Here is an 18,582-nt window from a genome sequence, read left to right as displayed (position 1 = left end):
AAGTGCTTGACGTTGATGCAGCTGAATCGATATCAATATTTGTTTTGAAAAAGAAATAGATAAGATAGAATAGACACGCCTTGAGTTACGTCAGCATGCAATAACCATCATAAGGCAATTAAACGCTTTTAGGATTTATAAACAATATTTATATATTTAATTGGGAGCATAAGTACATACAGCATATTGTATGCATATATATCTCAATCAGAAGTACATTGCCTCATTACAGTAACAAAATACAAAAATACAATATATATAAATTACAGGAATATTATAACAGAACAATTGTCGTTTGATTTAAAGCCGTTTTGGTAGTTTACTAAATTCCTTATTGACCAGCAATCTGCAAGTAAATAGAACCAGATTATTAAAGTCTATCAAGATTGAGATATGGCTATTTTGCTCTCTACTTACAACAACTAGATGGCCGCTCTTATCACGCATAACGCCAGGCTCGGCTCCTGTCTGCAGCTCTATGACACCACCCTTGCCCTTAACCACATTGTGTTCCAGTCTAGAAGGGAATAAATAACGTTAATAAATAGAGTCTAGACTAAAAGATTTCTTTGCCACTTACGAAGCTCTGTCCACGATGGAGACAATATCGGCTGTGCCCACGGTGTCGATGATGTAGGTGCTAAACTCGATGATGTGTGGAATGATTAGAATCAGATCGCCTTTGTCCTTTTTCAGCTCCAGCGGTATCCGAATGACCATGAGGTCATCGTTGTGGTTCGTCAGCGTGAAGTCGATCTTCTCGAGGGGCAGGCGATGCTTCTGCTTGTAGCTCTTGCCATCCAGCACGTAGACAGCCTTGTTGCTCAGCAGTATAAAGCGCTCTCGAGACTTGTAGCCGTGTCTATCGAACTTCGTGCAGGCTGATTGATATTTAAGTTGCTCGCTACCGAAAGTGCTGGCCACGAAGTCATTCACACGCTGTATGTGCTCCTGGCTGATGCGATCGCTCTGGAACCAGGCTGGCACACTGCTGGCATAGTTGTTTTTCTTGCCCTTGAACACCTTCTCGGCCAGAACCTTCAGTTCGAACTGGCGCTTACGCTGCGGTGTCAACTTTTGGCGATAGATGCGCGCCAGGTGCAGACGATGCAGGCGATGCAGGTAGGTCGACGCTTCCTGGCAGTGGCCAGGCGCTGGGGGCCAGCTCTTGTCTAGCACCTTGGTGGGCAGCTCCTTGGCCAGACGCAGCAGCCACATTCGCTTGGCGTTGGCAATGAAGTCATCGTTGAAGCCATTGGGCGGATCGTTGCGCGTGATGAAGCCCTTGATGAAGGCTCGGATCTTATCCGCTGCCTCACGACGCTGCTTGGCGGCCTGCTGGGCCAGACGCCGGCGGCAGTAGCTCTGCAATATGATCACCTGGGCGCGCAGTTTCAAATACTTGCGACGCTGCACCAGACCCTTCCAATGGGCCTGAATGATGGCAGCGATGTCGTGCTTTTTCGCCTGGTAGGCGTCCTCCGTGTCGAAGAGTGTGCGTGGCCAGCGAATGAAGAGTTTCGTCTCGCCCATCTTGTACTGGTCACTAGTATAGCCCAGATCCTGGACGAGCAGCTGGACGCCACCCTTGGCGCCACCGGAACCCTTGTAGTTGGGCCACGTGGACTTGCTGAGGCACTTGTAGCGCTCCAGGAACAGCTCGTAGCTGCGCCTATAGGCGAAGCCAGCACGACGCACGCGCAGATTCTCCATCAAGCCCAGATACTTGACCTGATGCAACACCAGCTGATCATCGAAGATGCCCGGCGACTGCAAATCGTTGGGCTTGATGCAACGTATGTAGCTGGGCTCCTTGCACATCAATATGTCCATCAGATTGTTCAGCGAGGACTTGAACTGGGAGATGGCCGTGTCGGGTCGCTTCTTGCTGCTCAGCTCGGACTCTGGGAAGCAGGAGCGGACAATGTTGTTGCCCGACTTGCTCAGCGTTTCCTTGAGGTCGCGGAACAGCAAATCGTTGTTCTTGTCCAAGAAACCATTCACGCTGTAGGTCACCTCGCCGGCGTAGTGCACCAGGCGGAACTCGTCGCGTCCCATGACCTTTTGCACATGAATCGGTGCCTTCTCGTGGCACACGTAATGACGATGCTCCGCCAGCTTCTGGGTGAGCTTGTCGAGGAAGGTGCGATCGGTAGGCTCTCCCGGCCGCAGGCACTCCTCATCCAGTATGGAAATAATACCCTTATGCTTCTCCTCAATCAGGTTGCAAATGACCTTGTTGTCGAAATACTCCACTGGTATCCACTCGATGCCCTCCCTCCTGTACTCATCCTGCTCAGACTTGAGAGTCAACTCAATGAATAGCTGCTGCAGCTTCTCATTGCAGAAGTTGATGCAGAACTGCTCAAAGTTGTTCGTCTTGAAGATCTCAAAGCCATAGATATCCAAAATGCCCATCACATTATTGCGAGCTCCGCGCGTTTCCTTCGCCTGCAGCGAAATGTTGAGGCGCTGCACCAGCCAGGAGAAGAGGCGATCGTAGACGGCTTTAGCCAACGCATCTCTGGCATAGATGGCCAGCTCCTGATTCAAAGGCGAGGTAACCACATCGCCCCGTGCATCGATGGTGCGATGAGTGAGGGCGGCGCCCAATTCGCTGGCATTGACGCCGAGCAGACGGGAGACAGTGACCACCAGATCTCGACTGTTCACCTGGGCATTGCCCTCCACCACGTTGAAGCCAATGTTGCCCAGGTGCAATATGCTCGCCACAATGGCAAAGATCTCACGCTGCTCATCCGCGCTGAAGTCAATCACGCTCAATGCCTGCTGCACCTGCTTGAAGTTGTCCACATCATCGATGCTCTTCACGCTGCCCTTGACCTGATGAGACAGAAACAATTAGAGGAAAGCTCTTTTAACTATGATTGCTTGCTAGCTTACGCCATCGGTCAGATAGTTGTAGCTCTCCAGCGTGCGCTGCAGGTGAAGCTCCTGCAGCAGTTTGGCATCTGCTCCCGCCAGCAGCTGATAGAAGATGTGAAAGTTACGCTCACCGGGCGTTTGTGCCACCACGCGCGACTTCTCCAGCAAATAGTTGAGAATGTTGCCGCCAATGGGCGTGCCTTTGTAGTCGAACTGAATGTCCATGTACTTGCCGAAGCGGGAGGAGTTGTCGTTGCGGTTCGTCTTGGCATTGCCAAAGGCCTCCAGCACTGGGTTGCTCTTTAGCAGCTTATCCTTGACGCCCTCCACGGTGCTCTGATGGCCAGAGCAGGCGGCAATGTACTGCAGCACCTTCTTGGAGGCCTCCGTCTTGCCGGAGCCACTCTCGCCCGAGATGAGCACGCACTGGCCGCGATTCTCCTCGATCAGTGAGCGGAAAGCGTTGTCCGTCACAGCGAAGCTAAAGATCGAATCAGCATTAAATCTGATAGTCTAGTCCTGGTTAGCATTTGCCACTTACATGTGCGGAGGCATCTCATAGAAGTGTTTGTTCCTGTACTCCTTGATGTGGGCTTCTGAGTAAATGGGCAGCTGCTTGTAGGGATTCACAGAGATCAGCACCTGGCCAATGTAGGTCTGTAAAGAAATACGAAATGTTTAGTAAATCGAAAATTCGTTAACTTTATGGACAACATTAACATTGAAAGTTCTTACACAGATCCAGCATCCGGTCTAAAAATTGAGTGCAATATTTTAGAGGATGCGTGGTAAGAGTTACGAAATAGAAATGCAGATAGAGACATTTACAGATTATAGAGAAATTATGTGAGAGAGATAAACAGAGAGAGAGAGAGAGAGAGAAGGAGCAAAAAATGGTAAAACTTACATAGATGAGGTTCTCTTGGAAGCGCTTCTTCAAATTATCAATGAATGCTACCTCGCTCTCATAGTTCTCGAGCAGCACAAAGTCCTGAACGCCCGCACGATCGCGTTCGTGCAAACCCGTCTCCATGTTGGGTAATGGTTTATTGCTGGAAGTTGAAAAAGTTAACATCAAGATTAGTTAAGATTATACCAAAATCTGAGATCGCTTAAGTGTTGTATGTAAATTTCGGGGAAACATTTTCAAGTGCCTTTTGTGTTAGGCACACGTAAAAAAACAAAAAACGGTTTCTAGCCAAGCGACTTGAGGTCTATTTAATCACCTAGGTTTTATTAGGGTGCGATTATAAAAGAACACAATCAATGGCTAATTGATAAGATTTCTTGTGTCAAGAATTTATAGCTCCACAGGCAATAAGGAAAACTAAGCTAGGACTATTTCACATAAATACTATATAGGAAAATTCAAAAGAAGGCTAGATATCTCAGATATTTTTAGATAAATTGTTCATGAAACCAAATATTTGGTGGAAAGCATTTATAGCCATATTTGTATTTATAGAGCTGAAGTAGACTAGGTGCAATTCGCATTCTCTTATCAATGTCATATATCATATCACTGGAAATGCCTGGGTTATTGGGTCTAGAGTTTATTTGGTCTTGCGGCTGCCAACGAATCTAAGAGCGTCGATTACGCAATGGCTCTATTTGCTCTCATTCTCGATTCCATTGTCGGATTATGTATACCTCCTATAAATATATATATATAGATATCAATTGAATTGGCGAAGGGTACATAGGTAGGTGCGGTTGCTCTTTGACGGAAATTATTAAGCGATTGGCCCGATATTGATGGCATGATGTAAGCACTTTAAATTCGCAAATTGACACGGTGATGAGCTGCACTTGGAGTGGGTTCGTAGACAGATAAACACGAACACACGACAACAGCGCCAATTATTGGCCTAGATAAGTCGCAATCGTTGTACCTGGCCATTGTATTGGGTTGTTCTGTATCCTTATGAACTGATTAGACACTCTTTACTCTCAGCACTCAGCACATATTCCGCACATCAACGAGCGCGCTGGCAAACTAACACAATCCGCCGTTGGCAATAGCGTTTTAACCATCAATATTCAATTGCCATCGTCGTCGGCGCCGTCGGAGCAGCTTGTTCGCCAGTTATCAACGATTTAGCTACACGGAGAGCACTTCCCAAGAGCCGCAATGGCCCAATCAGCCGCGATTAGATAGTGCGTTTGCCTTTCGCCAGCTCTTTCTGAGCAATTCACAAAAATGTCGCCAGAGCCTAGTATACATATATATATAGAAAATCTGTGAAGAATTGACAGTGAAGATGAGTCAGTATATGACACAATGGTGAGTGCAAAACAAACTCAGCTGCTGCTGATAAAATATGCTAAAAATCATCGTAGTGTTAACTGTGAAAATCTCACTTTGTAAACACAGCATGAGACACAATGATAAGATTTAATCAAAATGATTAAAGACAATAGCTTTTAATTCTTAGTGATCGATGAACAGAGTGCACTCAGAGCATAGAGAAGATCTGTTCAGAGTAAGTAAGGAAGACACAAAGTTTCTAATCGAAATCAAATGCTGACGATTTATATTTCAACAGATAAGAAACACTGCGATCACTTCACTGCGATCGTAACGATCTCCAGTAGAGTTAGAATCAGACAGACGAGTTCTAATCAGAAATAAGATCAGATTTAAACAGATTTTGGCACTCCGATTTCTTTACTATGTAGAAGTTACTGGGATCGTAGACGATCTACAGTAGATTGAGAATCAGTTGTAGAGAAGAATACATGTATCGATTGGCTTGATCGGCGCTCTTTATAGAGTTAGGCATTAGAATCGCGAGCCAATGACTCAGAGTAAAACACACTTCTAATCAAAGCAAACACAATAGCTGACAAAATATTTAAATACGGAGCGATCACCGCGTACGCCTCGGGGTGATCACGTTGCAAGTGCCTCGCAAACACTGGAAAATTGTATTGCAAGTGTCTGAGCTGCATACTGAGTAATTAGTTCGATTGCCGTAGGCGCCATCAGTGGAGCTGTGGGCGACATTTGGTCCATTTAACGCTCTTATCAGTTATTGAGTGCACAGTTTGTACTACATTCGATTCGTTCAATGCTACCTTTGTTTCGCTGGAGCTATTTGCACTTGCCAGCTCCAGGCAAATGCATGTTTAGCTAATTACACAATGGGTTTGATATGTGCACATAAGTATATACAAATTTATATATATATGTGTGTACATGTTTCATAGCCATATCCAAGCACAACTGAAGCAATAATATTTGATATATTTGTCACATATTTGGTTATGTGCACGTTATTGGCTGAATTCTGTGATATGCTAGTAGTTCAGGCATGATAAAGAGCATATAGACTTGTAGAGTAACTCAAGCATATGCAATTTTACAAACTGAGCCAAATCGAATCGCAATCCGACTCGTTCAGTTTGTTGTTAATTTATGACTCTTCGGAAAGATATAGTTCTTGCAAGTCATGTGACTTTCATTCCAATATTGTTTAGAAAAAACTTTACTCGGAGCCTAACGACACCTTCAAATAGTTGGTTTTCTTATCTGCTCAAGCTTACTCTCCTGATTTCTCTGGCAATCCCCCATCTACTTGTAGCTCTTATCAATTTCCATTTGTGTGAAATTATATTACTGCCTAAAGTTATGCCTCACTTTTGCTTTAATAATATTCTTGATGTCAACGACACTTGGTTGGGTAGTCTCTTCTATATACTATAATTTTGGTACCGGCTTTCTGTACACCCAAAACTCCTTACACAAATCATGTTGACGAAAGAGTTATGAACTGGTTTGTGAGCCATTAATCTGATATTGACCCCAGTGGGAAAACTCGCCAGCGGGCACGAGGGTCAATTATAAACTGGCTATAAAACTAAAACAAGCAAAACTGCTCTAGCCGGGCATGACCGACAAGCTAGATACCCTACCTCATAGCTTTGGTATCTTAACTATCAACATAAAAAAGTCAACGACTCTAGTATAAAATGTTCCCTTTTGTAATTTACTTGATTAATGACAGACAGATAGTCTAGACTCCTGTTAAACGTAAGTCTTCTGTTGCCTTAAAAAATCTCCTACCCTTTACACGCATTTACAATGGGCTTAAGGTACCACACAAAATAAAACTCAACTCTGCAGAGGGTCCAGAACAAGCGAGACTCAAAAAATGACGTAATTTGTATACCGAACGGGCTATTGAACTCCGCTGAACTATACGAGGGCAGCGTCTGATCGCTCAGTGGCGATCATTTGAGTGCATTCAGTTTTAGGTTTGACAGAAGACACACAAATTCTTAATTCATATGCAAATTAGAGTGTGATCTTATTGGCCACATCAACTAGAGAATGGCCCAGATCAGGTAACTAAGAATAGCAGAGAACAGAGAGAAAGCAAATGGTGGGCAGCTTAAATTGGGGTCTCTGACTTGATTTGGGAAATAGATGCGTCAAATATTCTAATGAGAAAACCGTTAGCATCCATAAAAGATGCACTTTGCAGCTGCTCGGACTGGGTATATAAAGGTGCAGCCGTTGCATCCAATCATATTCCCTGAATGATCATGGAACGGAGAGCATCATCAATACTTTGGATAGGTGACTATCAGGAACTATTGGCAGGTTGATCTCGACTAATATTTTCTTCTATTTGCAGTGCTTTTCTCGTTGCTGGGCAGCGCATTCACCTTCCAGGAGAAGTCGCCCCAAGTGCAGCCGCATGTGAAGCAACCGCAGCAGGTACTCAGTGGCAGTGGCAATGTGGAGAACTCCGTCGGGACGAATCGCAACATCGATGAGCAACAATTAACATCCACCGGTAAGGCTGGCTTTGGCAACCACTTTATAGGCACCAGCTCGAAGACTACAGCCAAACCGACAGTACATCATAAACACAATTACTATTATACTTCAGAGGACAACCAGTATCCTCGCCAGTACGGTCAACAAGCTTATCCCTGGGCCGGTTATCATACTCATCGCCCTCAGCAGCGCCCCTGGGTGCCGCCATATAGTCAATGGCCCTACGGCTATCCCTATGGTTATCCTGGCACTCCCGGCGTTCCTGGCACTCACGGCGTTCCTGGCACTCACGGCGTTCCTGGCTATCCTAACATTCCCGGCTATCCTGGTCTACCTGCTTCTGGTTATCCTGGCTATGCCGGCTATTCCGGTTATCCCAGCGGCCCACGTTATGCTGGCTATCCGGTTTATCCCGGCTATCCCGCGTATTCCGGCTATCCCAGCTATCCCGGCTACCCTATCTATCCTGGTTACCCTGGTTATCCTTGGTTTCGCAACTCTGAAAACGAAGAGGTCGACGAATCCCAAATCCAGCAAGAAGTCGCCCAGCGGTCCGTTCCCGACACTTACCAGGCACGCGTCTTGGCCTCCACGACCAAGTTAAATAGCAATGTCTTGCCTCTCTACCAGCTGCTGAATCTTGCTCGCGTTTAACCTTTGACTATGAATTGAAACGTACTCACTAAATAAAAGAACATTTTCGAATTATTCAAACCGAGTTTTTGCTTAACAATCTTTCAGTAATTGAAGATCCCAAGATCAACAGAAATGTGAGAGCAAGCAAATTCACAAAAAAAGAAGAAGCAAAACAAACTTCGAGTGTTACAATCTCGAAAAATAAGTATGATAACATAACATATCCAGCCGGTACTGTGTGACTTATGCCAGCGGCAAATCGCGTCAATGGCCCCCACTTGGCGACCGTCGAATCGCTTCGCTCTTAATGATCGTTAACTCCTCAAATGTTGAGTAAAAAAGCCGCCTGAAGCGCCTTCGTTCGATTCGATGAATATATGAAAACGAAAAGCAAACAAAAAACTTGGGATACAATCTCGAAATGCTGACTCATAGCATTGTCCACTGACGCACAGTAACCTTTTGGATCAGCGGCGACAACAACAACAATTGATTCAAACACATTTTGCAAGCGATTTGGTGACTGATGTTGAACGCAATTTCAAATGCAAAAAAGCTGTTTAAGAAATATAACGAACAACTTCGCATTTACCTCTTTTTTTAATAGCCCACAAAAAACTGAAGAAAGAAACCAGACTTTTTTGTTCGAGTCTACACGAATTGCAGTACTTGTTGGCTTCTTCTTCTTTTTCTGTTACTTCCACGGAAAAAAGCCTTAGTTGACACTTTGCTTGAACCGATTCGGTAATCTTAAACACGTTCTCTTTCGACTGATCGCCGTTTCGACAATGGAGCGCAAGTTCTTCAGTTTAAGGTGCCGAAAAAAAAAATATAATATATGGTTGGGGAAAAGCTTTACAGCTGTGCTGTGCTGTTCGTGGTATAAATTGACTGGCCAATGAAATTTAATGATAGCTGTCATGGTTTTTTTCCTCCGAACAACTAACTGAACTAAAGCTCTATAAATTTATTTAATATATGATAAGTTGATTTTCAAATATTTTACACTATTTTCATTTAGATATATTGTCATATGAAGTAATCTTATTATCTCAACTACAAATCTCACTCTCAGTTTTCATTAAGCCATCAAACAGATAAGCTGAGGAGCGTAGCACGACACGTTTCTATTGCAAATATGTTTTATTTATGTTTAGAGGGTATAGCATATGTCGCGCTGACCTCGATCACGAACACGTTCGTTTCGTATCTGGCTGGCAGAGCTTAGGGGCTGACTCATTATGTGGACACACAGGCCACATGCAATATCTTATCGGATGTGTTTGCTCGGTGCGAATAAAAGGAAACTCGAGCCCATAAAATGCAATTTCTCAAGTGTTTGGATTAAGCAAAGAATGGCAGAATGGCAGAGTTCTGCAAAAAGCATACTCAGTTGCTATTGAAGAACCAGCTTGGAGTATTGAATGAAATATTTCAAGTACATTCGCTGTGTATAAAAATTTATAAATTGAAGTTACATTTATAAATTAAATGGAAAAATATTACGATTTAACAGTGTGGCAAAGAGCTAATTTAAAGGGAATGTGAAGGGAATGAGTCGTTTCTTTATGAGAAAAAGAACTTTTACTAGATAATATAGTGCTGGCAGTGCCCTCTGTTTATCTAAATGAAAGATCATCAAATGCTCAATTCCTAATTTCTCTTAACAATTTATCAATCACCCTGTGCAATACTAAGACACCCTGTATAAGCCAAGAGGTACTTCCACGTTATCAATAAACTTTCTAGTCAATAGATAACGTTGCGTTGCTCCGATAAATAAACGCTTAACTTACTTTTTGGTCATAAAACAACATTTTTTTGGCAATTTGAAGGCAAATCAACATCTGATAAATCAAAGAAGTCAACCTGCCATACCCACACGCCCGCACACGTAGATGAGTGAGTGGTGCACATGACAAAGCTCGTTAATTGTTAACGTCTCTTGGCGGCATTATCGCAATTAACCAAACTAAAATGCGTGCAATTCGTTTTGTTTATTTCCCTTCTTTTAGAGTCTTTGTTGGTTTCTTAGGCTTTTCTTATTTGATTTAGACCTCGCTCATTGTTCAGATTGCTATGCAAGAGAATTACATCATTTCCATTAGAAGAACTGGCCAAAAACTTGGTTTGGCTTCTGTCTGTTTCGCTGTCTGACATTGAACGTAACGCTCCATGGCGCCACAAGGGAGTCTATTATATACACAACTGTATTTGGCAAAAAAGAAAAAAACAAAAATAAAAAACACACAACAAAGAGAGGGGGAAATACGCAGCTAACTAGACGATCGCTGTTAAGTGAAGCTAAGCTGCTTAACGTCTGATTGCCACAAGACACAATTAAAAAAGCTGAAATCGAAAATGGGTCAAATCAATAGACGCCATTGAAATTGAAATTGAACTGAAATCTGATACAATTTCATTTATAGAGCATTGATAAGAAGGCGGAGAAGAGGGTGGGGCACAAGCACAGGCGTAATAACATTTAGATGCATGTCGGACTTAAGGAAAAAAAAACTGTGGGTTTGGTGTCGATTTATCTGGAAATACATGACTTGCTCCATATTATATATGTACGTACACTCATATACATACATGTTGATGTATACCACAGTTGACCTGCCTTGTTTGTATTTGTTCCTGCTGTAAAAACTAAGCAAACAATATTCAGCTAAGCCCAGATGCAAGAGCAGAGGAGCAACAGGAAAGACAAGCAGGCAGAGCGAAAGAGAAGATGAGTACGTGCGTGCGCGCGTGTGTGTGTTTGTGTGGGCTAAAGGAAGTGTCCAGGAAGCGAAACACTCGCCTAAAAGGCAAACGGTAAATTGCTTGCGCCTGCGAGGTTAAGCTGATGAAGCAACCACCAACGAGCACATCGAGAAGAGCTGCCTGCAGCAGCACATGGTCGTAAATGGCGCTTTATTAGACGCATATAAACATAAACCAGATTTGTGCCTCTTGTCGCTGGTGTCCAAGTTCAAATTGTGCAAAAGGAAAGAAAGTCTTGCTGCCAGCAAGATAGACTGAAACACAGATCGCGACCTGGGCAAACCGGCAGAACCGCTTTTTGACTCGATCAATTTTTTTCTTTCATTAGTTTTTTTGTTTTTGTCTGTGTGTTTGGTGTCGTCTTCACAGCTTGCAGCACATTTGTTACATTGTGGATAGGAAAACGACAGTTGAGTATGCAAAAACTGCAGAGCTGATTAGCTGGATGCGGCTCTCAATCATTGAATGGGGCCCGCACATCCGTAATGGCCAATTAACAGCGACAGACGTTGACGATAAGAAGTTGGCCACTCAATAAATAAATGTAGGCACGTTCAATAAATGAAAGCAAGTACATAATTTCACTCACTGTCTGGTGCAGTTGTTGCTTGAATTTCTTTTTCGATCGGTTACCGTTAGCTTGACCCGCTGCTGTCAGCAACACCAGTAGCCGCGGCAGCAGAAGCAGCAGCGACTGCGCAACGTTCCAACAAAATTATAAAACAATCGAATAGACACTTGTTGCTTCTATGGCCGCGACACTTGTTATATCTGTTTGTTTAGCTTTGGCACGCGTTCAGAATTTCAAATGAAATACAGCCGAATAACGTTCTTGAATAATTAATATCTTATTAGCAGCAAAGCCCCGAGTACGGCAAGCGCACCTTGCAAAAGTTAAAACCTAACTGAGCTGCGGCTGTCCATTTGCCGCCACATTTCGCATAGCCAATAACAACAACTGCTTTGAGCACTAGTGATGTGCGTATTTTGAAAAGCTTATCGCTTATCGATTTTCTGGCAATTTTATTGTAGGCGACAACTCCGACTATCGAAGTGATCAGAGCAAGGAGCTCCAGTGATATAGCAACCTTCACCAATCACCATAAAGCGCGTTCAATTTAAATATGATTAAAAAAAAAAAAATAAATAAATAAAAATTATGTGGGGCACTTTATTTACTTATCTTAATTCTCCAGATTTGTTTATTTATAACAATATGCTAAAATCGCTCTATAAATTTAAACAACACAATAATATTCCAGATGATCATATCTCTGAAAAAGAAGGGGTTAAATATTGGTTTGCTATTCTTTTTTGTTTTACTTATAATCCAAGGAAAATGCAATAGACAATTCGAAAAAATATTTGCACTCAATGACGCTATGATAAAATGATTAGATCAGACTAAACCCCTGAGTTTGTTGTATAGCTTGTTGCAGCTTATACTTGAGCCGTTCCTTGGTCTTATATCGTGGCAGATCCAGCAAGTTGAAACATGTGTGTGCAACGGGCAGGAAGCGTTCATCAGGTGTGGGTTGCATGGCGATCTAGCCGATAAGGTTACCATAAATACCATACATCAATTATAAGGAATTATTAATGGATATAGTCAGTTTACCTTGATGGCTTTCATGCCCTGTATAGGAATACGATCACTGCCTGTCAAGTAAAGCAGAAACTTTTTCTTTTCTTCCTCGGGCAGTTCGTGAAATACTTCCCAAAACAACTTTACCTAAAAACAAGCAAATTGTCTTAACTACACGATATTTTCTTAGGCCAACGAATTACCGTTTCATCGCCGGACGTATAGCCCTCCTTGTACTCGCAGTTGTCTTCCAGAGCTTGCCAATCATATTCTTCGTTTCCCACTACAACAGCCATCAGTTCTTCAGGTTGAAAGATTTGGAGCACTCGGCCTGAACAGACTTTCATAAAACCCTCGTGAAATGCACGATAGTGAAGCTCCACGGATTTGTTGAATATGAAGTCAACATAGAGATTTACAAACTCTTGCCTGAAAAACTCAAATGATTAGCAATAGAAAAGCAATAAATGGAATGCAATAAAACCTGTTTTCCAGTGTGACAGCTATATTTTTTCCATTGGGTTTGAGCTCCTGAGTCTCGGCTTCGCCATAGATATCACGTGATATTTCAAATGTCAAATCGAAGGTTTCCTTAAAGTCATCGCCTGTATAGTCCAGCAGCGCCTGCAGGGAATTGGCTTCCGTTGGTGACATTTCACGCAGATCGCTAAGATCAACAGGTTTCTTTAACAGTTTCTTATATAGCGCCAAAGGGAAAGGCAGATTGATTATTGTAAAATTGTAAATGGCCAGGCCACATAGAACACCGATAAGGAAATACATATTCTCCGTCTCAAAGGTTACATCTGCGAACCACATGACGCGTGAGTCCTCAAACTCTTTGAACATTCCATATTTAGGATCGATCAGATCCTTGAGCAACAACATAAAAAACTCCTTCCGCACACCTCCCGCATCTTCGGCCTCCTCGCCATGGAATTTGATTTTCAGTGGCTTCTTGAGGTCACTTTGGCTATATCGCTGTAGTTCACGTATAGAGTCCTGCACCAAGTTTTCTCGCGTCACATTCAAAACAATGTACTGTGAGATGTGACCGTAGTTTAGTAGATTGTAAAATGCCTGAAAGAGATGGTCGAGCGTCATTAAAATGATTATATGATTGGCTGCTAGCCACCCACATTAGATATTGCGTTCGACATGGCTGATTGCATTTGGAGCGCTTGATCTGCTTGCAGCAGCGAGGTTTTAGCGGATGCGTCGAACAGGAATGGATAGTTGCAAATATTAAACTCTGTTGCCGACTCAGCCGCAATCCAACGAAAATATTCTTGCTGCACGTCCACATAATCCGTAATCTCTGGCCAGTAGAACAGGCGGAAGTTCAGTCGCGCGTCCCGACTGTCGTTCACACGACAAAGTTTTGTCAAAAATTGCAGGACAGCCTCCAAATCACTATTGTAGGGCAACAGCTAAGATACGTATTTACGTTGATTAGTAAGTAGATAAAAATGATTGGCCATTAGTTGAGTACGATTACCTTCTTCTGGCGCGGCTCATTGTGATTAATGACCTCGATGCCCATTTTAAAGCTGATGATGTGCATCGCCACGTGCAAAAAGTTATTGACCATTTGCTCAAAGTATTCAGACGGCGTCTGAGCCCACCATTTCTCTAACACCTTGCGAGGATTCTCAGTAAGTTTGAATATGGCTTGGGCGAATGGTACGTGCAGTGTTTTGTAGTGTTTGGAATTCACAAATTCGTGATACAGTGGCAGTAACAAATAAACACGCATGCTCTCAACGTCTGCCGGCGAGGCGACCAGCGAGCCAAGAAGCTCCTTCGACAGGTTATCCCAGATCTAAAATGACGTCAGATTATCTACCGGTGCGTTAATGACCATTCTATAATGCTTGCACATACCACCTGTTTGATGCTTTGATTCTCCACTTGGCGTAGATTATCAAAGGCCGCCTGGGCAGCCAATAAATCTATGCCATAATTGCGAACGGAGCAACCTAAATGCTTGTCTTGGTCTAGCAGAAAGGAACCATTAAGGCAGGCTTGGCTCTTAAATATAACCTCAATGGAGTTTAACAAATCCAAATCGCTTTGATCGTCTTTCTTAATGCTTGCGCATTGTTTGGTGGCATCTGCAGTCAGCACAAGAATCTGTGACTTGGGGCTATAAGAATAGAGTCGTGTTATTCGAATGCGTGGCATAGAAATGAAAAATTATTACGAATAAACGCGACAGTCGACGGGTGGAATTTTGTCCGCAAACATCGAGGTGGTCACTATTGACTGATCCCCGCCAGAGAAGATTTGATGAATAACAGACGCAATGTTCGCATCGGTGGACTGCAACAGAGTTGAACCACTGGGCGACACCCAAGGCCCTATGACCAACTGGGGCAGATTTAGGCTTTTGGTGTTACGCGTGCCTAGCTGCCCGGAGCTGCCCAAACCGAATCCATAAATTCGGCCTCGCGAAGGCACCAGCGCCAAGGTGTGTCGATTGCCACAGGCCACCTGAGAAATAGTGCTGCCCATCAGTTCCATGACCATGCGAGGTAACATCTCATTAGAGCTAAAACCGTGGCCCAATTGTCCATAGGCCCCAGCGCCACAGGTGAATACGCCGCCTTCAATTGTGAGAAACACAGAAAACTCATCTCCACAGGCGACAAAGCGAACTCCTAGTGTCCTCAGAGTTTTCAGCTGTGTGGGATACGCACGATTCATCTCGTCGTTCAGGCCCAGTTGTCCACAGTTGTTGCGGCCCCAACCAAACACTGCACTCGACTTGGATATAAGAAAAGAATGATTACCGCCGCAGGCAATGGCTGACACGGGAATGCCCAGCAAGGTGGTGAGTCGCATGGGAGTGTTGCAGTGTTGGAGGTCATTAGGTAAACTGACACCCAGCTGACCATAGAGATTGGATCCCCATGAATACAGCTCACCACCTGCAATGACAAATGGACCGATAGAGCAGAATCTCTTGAAGTGAAATTTACTTACAGCAAGTTAGAGCCAGGCTGTGATTGCTGCCGCAGGCTATTTGGACGACCGTTTTGGAGACCAAATTTCGTACTATTTTAGGCAGTTTTACAATATCTTGATCGCTGGCATGGCCCAGTTGGCCACACTCATTATCGCCCCAACTGAAGACCTGGCCCCATTCGGAGAGCGCCATCGAATGGCGGCTACCACAGGCAATTTGCGTAATCACATAATCCTGCAGCTCCGGTATCTGTACTGCAAGTAAACGGCCGTAAGAGCAATAAATGGCAACAGGCAATCAAGCTAACACAGAGAGCGACATGTGGAAGTTGTGATGGGAATGAGGTGTGACAAGTGTACCAACGAGAATGGAAGATTTGTACATACGAAATTGCGACATACGTGGCCTTTTGGTGGGTAGCTCATGTCCCAGTTGTGAGTAATCATTGCTACCGCATGCATACACCTTCCCGCTGGCAGTCAGAAAAAGTGTGTGCCGATGCCCACAAGCGATTTGATTCACTGCCGAGTCCGGCTTCCAGGGCATTCGGCTGGGCGTCAATATCTACCGAGTAAACGCAATGGCAAATTAAAGTGGGCGTGCATGTCCGTGTATTATGTACCCATATTACCTGTTCCTCTTCGATACCGCCAAGGCCCAACTGGCCGTGCGACGCGTTACCCCAGCAATACAATTCCATTCTGTCGATCTCTTGCCCCACTTTACACTTGTGGCTTTCGTTGTGTTGTTGTTGTGGATGGCAAATCGTTTAAATAGGCACGGCTTTCGCTTCCTTCTTTGTGTTCGCTGTTTCCAAGTGCGCTACCGTGCCAAAGAATATTCGAGAAAGCTCCAGGGTAGTGGAAACATTCTCTGCGACCGTCCAATTTTATCTATTTTCTTGGCTTTGCTCTTGCTCCACACGCACACTCACGCTTTTGTTGAAGCGAAATCGGGGACTCTTATAATTGGGCCTCGGGGACCCAGAATTGTAGATTAAAATGCAGCGTGATATTTTTAAAATAGCGCATTGAGTATGCTTGTAACCGGAATTAGGCTAAAAATTTCGACAGATAATTCTGTTCTATAATAAAATAACAAAATATAACAAATGAAAACCGCAACAACAACAACAAAAGAAACCAATAAATAAAGACGACCCTGCCAACCTAATGGAAAGCTTTAAGCACACTCATGCAATATATAAACGTAATGTTATCGATGAAAAACGTAAGCCTAATTTACTACATGTCGAAAGAATTTTAATGAAGTGAAATGTAGGTTTTGCCTTACAGCACTGACCACTGTTGTTTGGTCATTGGTTATAGTTACACATTGTGGTAGCTCAGATTGAATATAATTATATTTTCGTTATGTCGAGTTCCATACATGTGCAATGCTCGTGAGTGCACCACTATCACACGTATGCAAATATTTCTACACTAATCGGTGAGTGGACATGCCTATTTTCCATAATAGCGAATTATACCGGTAACTGAGTATAATGTCTGAACTCTGACCTTTTTGCGCAATTTGACTTGGAATAAAAGCGTAACGCGAAGTTCAGGCTTTAACTCGGTGTCTATAATACTAGATAAAGCGCGCAATCGAAAATTCAAAACTTCGTAACGGCTGTTTTTGGGCGATCAAAACCAAAAACCGGTTGCATTAAATTGGTCTGCTTAGAGATTCAAGTTAGAAGTGAGAAAGTGAAAACTCATTGATTTTCATCTAGTTGTGGCCACGCTAACAGACAATGCAGGAAGCGTATGTGAATATCAATAACATACCCACGCACATCATAACGTGGGGAAAGTGGATTGAGGAGTCATTAAATGATGTCCAGGAGCTTGTTGTTTGCATAACGGGCAATCCTGGATTGCCTGGTTTCTACACAGAGTTCGGTGGTGCTCTGCAGCAGGAGCTGGGCTCTGATGGACACAATTTGCCAGTCTGGGTGATAGGTGAGACGGGCGGGTGTCCATTATCTGCGAATGTACTTGCTAAAGATAACTTATTGACATACTGATCGACATGTAGGTCACGCTGGACATGATGATCCGCCAGAGGCAAGCATTCGTGAGGTTCCTCAACTTAGTGGAAATGCCGAGCTCTTTAATCTCAAAGGTCAAATCGATCACAAGATAGACTTTATAAAGAAGTATGTGCCTCGGCATGTGAAAATACATCTGATTGGACATTCGATTGGCGCCTGGATGATATTGCAGTTGCTCAAGGAACCAGAGATACGGGAGCGAATAAAAAAGTGCTACATGCTATTCCCCACTGTAGAACGCATGATGGAGTCTCCCAATGGCTGGGTATTCACCAAAGTGGCTATGCCCCTATATTCGGTCTTTGGTTACGTTTTCTTCAATGCATTCAACTGGCTGCCTGCTTGGATACGCATCTTTTTGATCCAAATCTACTTTTGGATCTTTGCTATACCCAATCATTTCCTTGGAACTGCGTTGAAATACACCAAGCCGTCAGTGGCAGAGAAAGTTGTGTTCCTGGCCGACGACGAAATGGCTCGGGTCAGTGTCCTGCAACGGGATCTAATAGAAGAGAATTTGCATCTACTAAAGTTCTATTACGGCTCCACCGACGGCTGGGTGCCGATCGACTATTACTATCAACTCAAAATGACCTTTCCCAAAGTGGACGCACAGCTGGATAATAAGAATATCGCCCATGCATTCGTTCTACGACATTCCAAGCCCATGGCATCCATAGTCAGCAATATGATCAAACAGAACCTACAGTAGAGCTCACTTCTAGGTGAGATAGCCTAGCCAATTGTTGCCTAATCTTAATATTATATGCGAATATCGGTACTCTAACTTTTTTTGTGTAGTGGTAATAGGTACAACTTGATATATAAAGCATGATATGATATATATCCATGACGCAATAAAGACAAGGTTTTATACAAGTAAAGGAGAGATCCTC

At 43.6% G+C, this 18,582-nt stretch overlaps 4 protein-coding genes across 9 annotated transcripts; 2 read left to right on the top strand and 2 right to left on the bottom strand.

The window, feature by feature from the left end:
- Positions 1-136: 136 nt before the first annotated feature.
- On the bottom strand, positions 137-11,955 carry Myo61F (unconventional myosin 61F). 4 transcript variants are annotated; one of them, XM_018101780.2, is made up of 7 exons: positions 11,667-11,955; positions 3,794-3,938; positions 3,428-3,543; positions 2,905-3,367; positions 581-2,844; positions 418-517; positions 137-346 (listed from the first exon to the last, which is right to left on the bottom strand). In XM_018101780.2, exons 2-7 carry the CDS (start codon positions 3,917-3,919, stop codon positions 332-334), a joined length of 3,084 nt encoding a protein of 1,027 aa, XP_017957269.1. In that variant the 5' UTR covers positions 3,920-3,938; positions 11,667-11,955; the 3' UTR covers positions 137-331. The 4 variants fall into 4 exon arrangements, with proteins under 4 accessions (XP_017957269.1, XP_089115765.1, XP_030238241.1 ...); XM_089259639.1 differs by having other exon boundaries at positions 11,711-11,955; XM_030382381.2 differs by lacking the exon at positions 11,667-11,955 and adding an exon at positions 8,901-9,148.
- LOC108650151 (uncharacterized) lies at positions 7,003-8,386 on the top strand. Of its 2 annotated transcripts, XM_089259640.1 has the most exons (3): positions 7,009-7,468; positions 7,527-7,688; positions 7,785-8,386. In XM_089259640.1, exons 1-3 carry the CDS (start codon positions 7,429-7,431, stop codon positions 8,324-8,326), a joined length of 744 nt encoding a protein of 247 aa, XP_089115766.1. In that variant the 5' UTR covers positions 7,009-7,428; the 3' UTR covers positions 8,327-8,386. The 2 variants fall into 2 exon arrangements, with proteins under 2 accessions (XP_017954758.1, XP_089115766.1); XM_018099269.3 differs by having other exon boundaries at positions 7,003-7,468; positions 7,527-8,386.
- Positions 11,956-12,345: 390 nt separating the features above from the next.
- On the bottom strand, positions 12,346-16,847 carry Herc4 (HECT and RLD domain containing E3 ubiquitin ligase 4). Of its 2 annotated transcripts, none has more exons than XM_018101776.3 (11): positions 16,262-16,847; positions 16,017-16,194; positions 15,648-15,884; positions 14,866-15,592; positions 14,547-14,808; positions 14,161-14,484; positions 13,802-14,092; positions 13,147-13,742; positions 12,866-13,091; positions 12,696-12,809; positions 12,346-12,624 (listed from the first exon to the last, which is right to left on the bottom strand). In XM_018101776.3, the coding sequence occupies exons 1-11, from the start codon at positions 16,328-16,330 to the stop codon at positions 12,472-12,474; spliced, it is 3,177 nt and encodes a 1,058-aa protein (XP_017957265.1). In that variant the 5' UTR covers positions 16,331-16,847; the 3' UTR covers positions 12,346-12,471. The 2 variants fall into 2 exon arrangements, with proteins under 2 accessions (XP_017957265.1, XP_017957266.1); XM_018101777.3 differs by having other exon boundaries at positions 16,032-16,194; positions 16,262-16,846.
- A 98-nt stretch (positions 16,848-16,945) lies between these two features.
- Positions 16,946-18,570, top strand: sturkopf (lipid droplet associated hydrolase sturkopf). The gene is made up of 2 exons (XM_018101782.3): positions 16,946-17,594; positions 17,671-18,570. Exons 1-2 carry the CDS (start codon positions 17,387-17,389, stop codon positions 18,396-18,398), a joined length of 936 nt encoding a protein of 311 aa, XP_017957271.1. The 5' UTR covers positions 16,946-17,386; the 3' UTR covers positions 18,399-18,570.
- Positions 18,571-18,582: the final 12 nt, after the last annotated feature.

The sequence above is a fragment of the Drosophila navojoa genome, chromosome 4, assembly GCF_054131105.1.
Source record: "Drosophila navojoa isolate 15081-1374.11 chromosome 4, UAZ_NAV_1.0, whole genome shotgun sequence".
NCBI lineage: Eukaryota > Metazoa > Arthropoda > Insecta > Diptera > Drosophilidae > Drosophila > Drosophila navojoa.
This window is presented reverse-complemented; position numbering and strand designations above follow the sequence as displayed.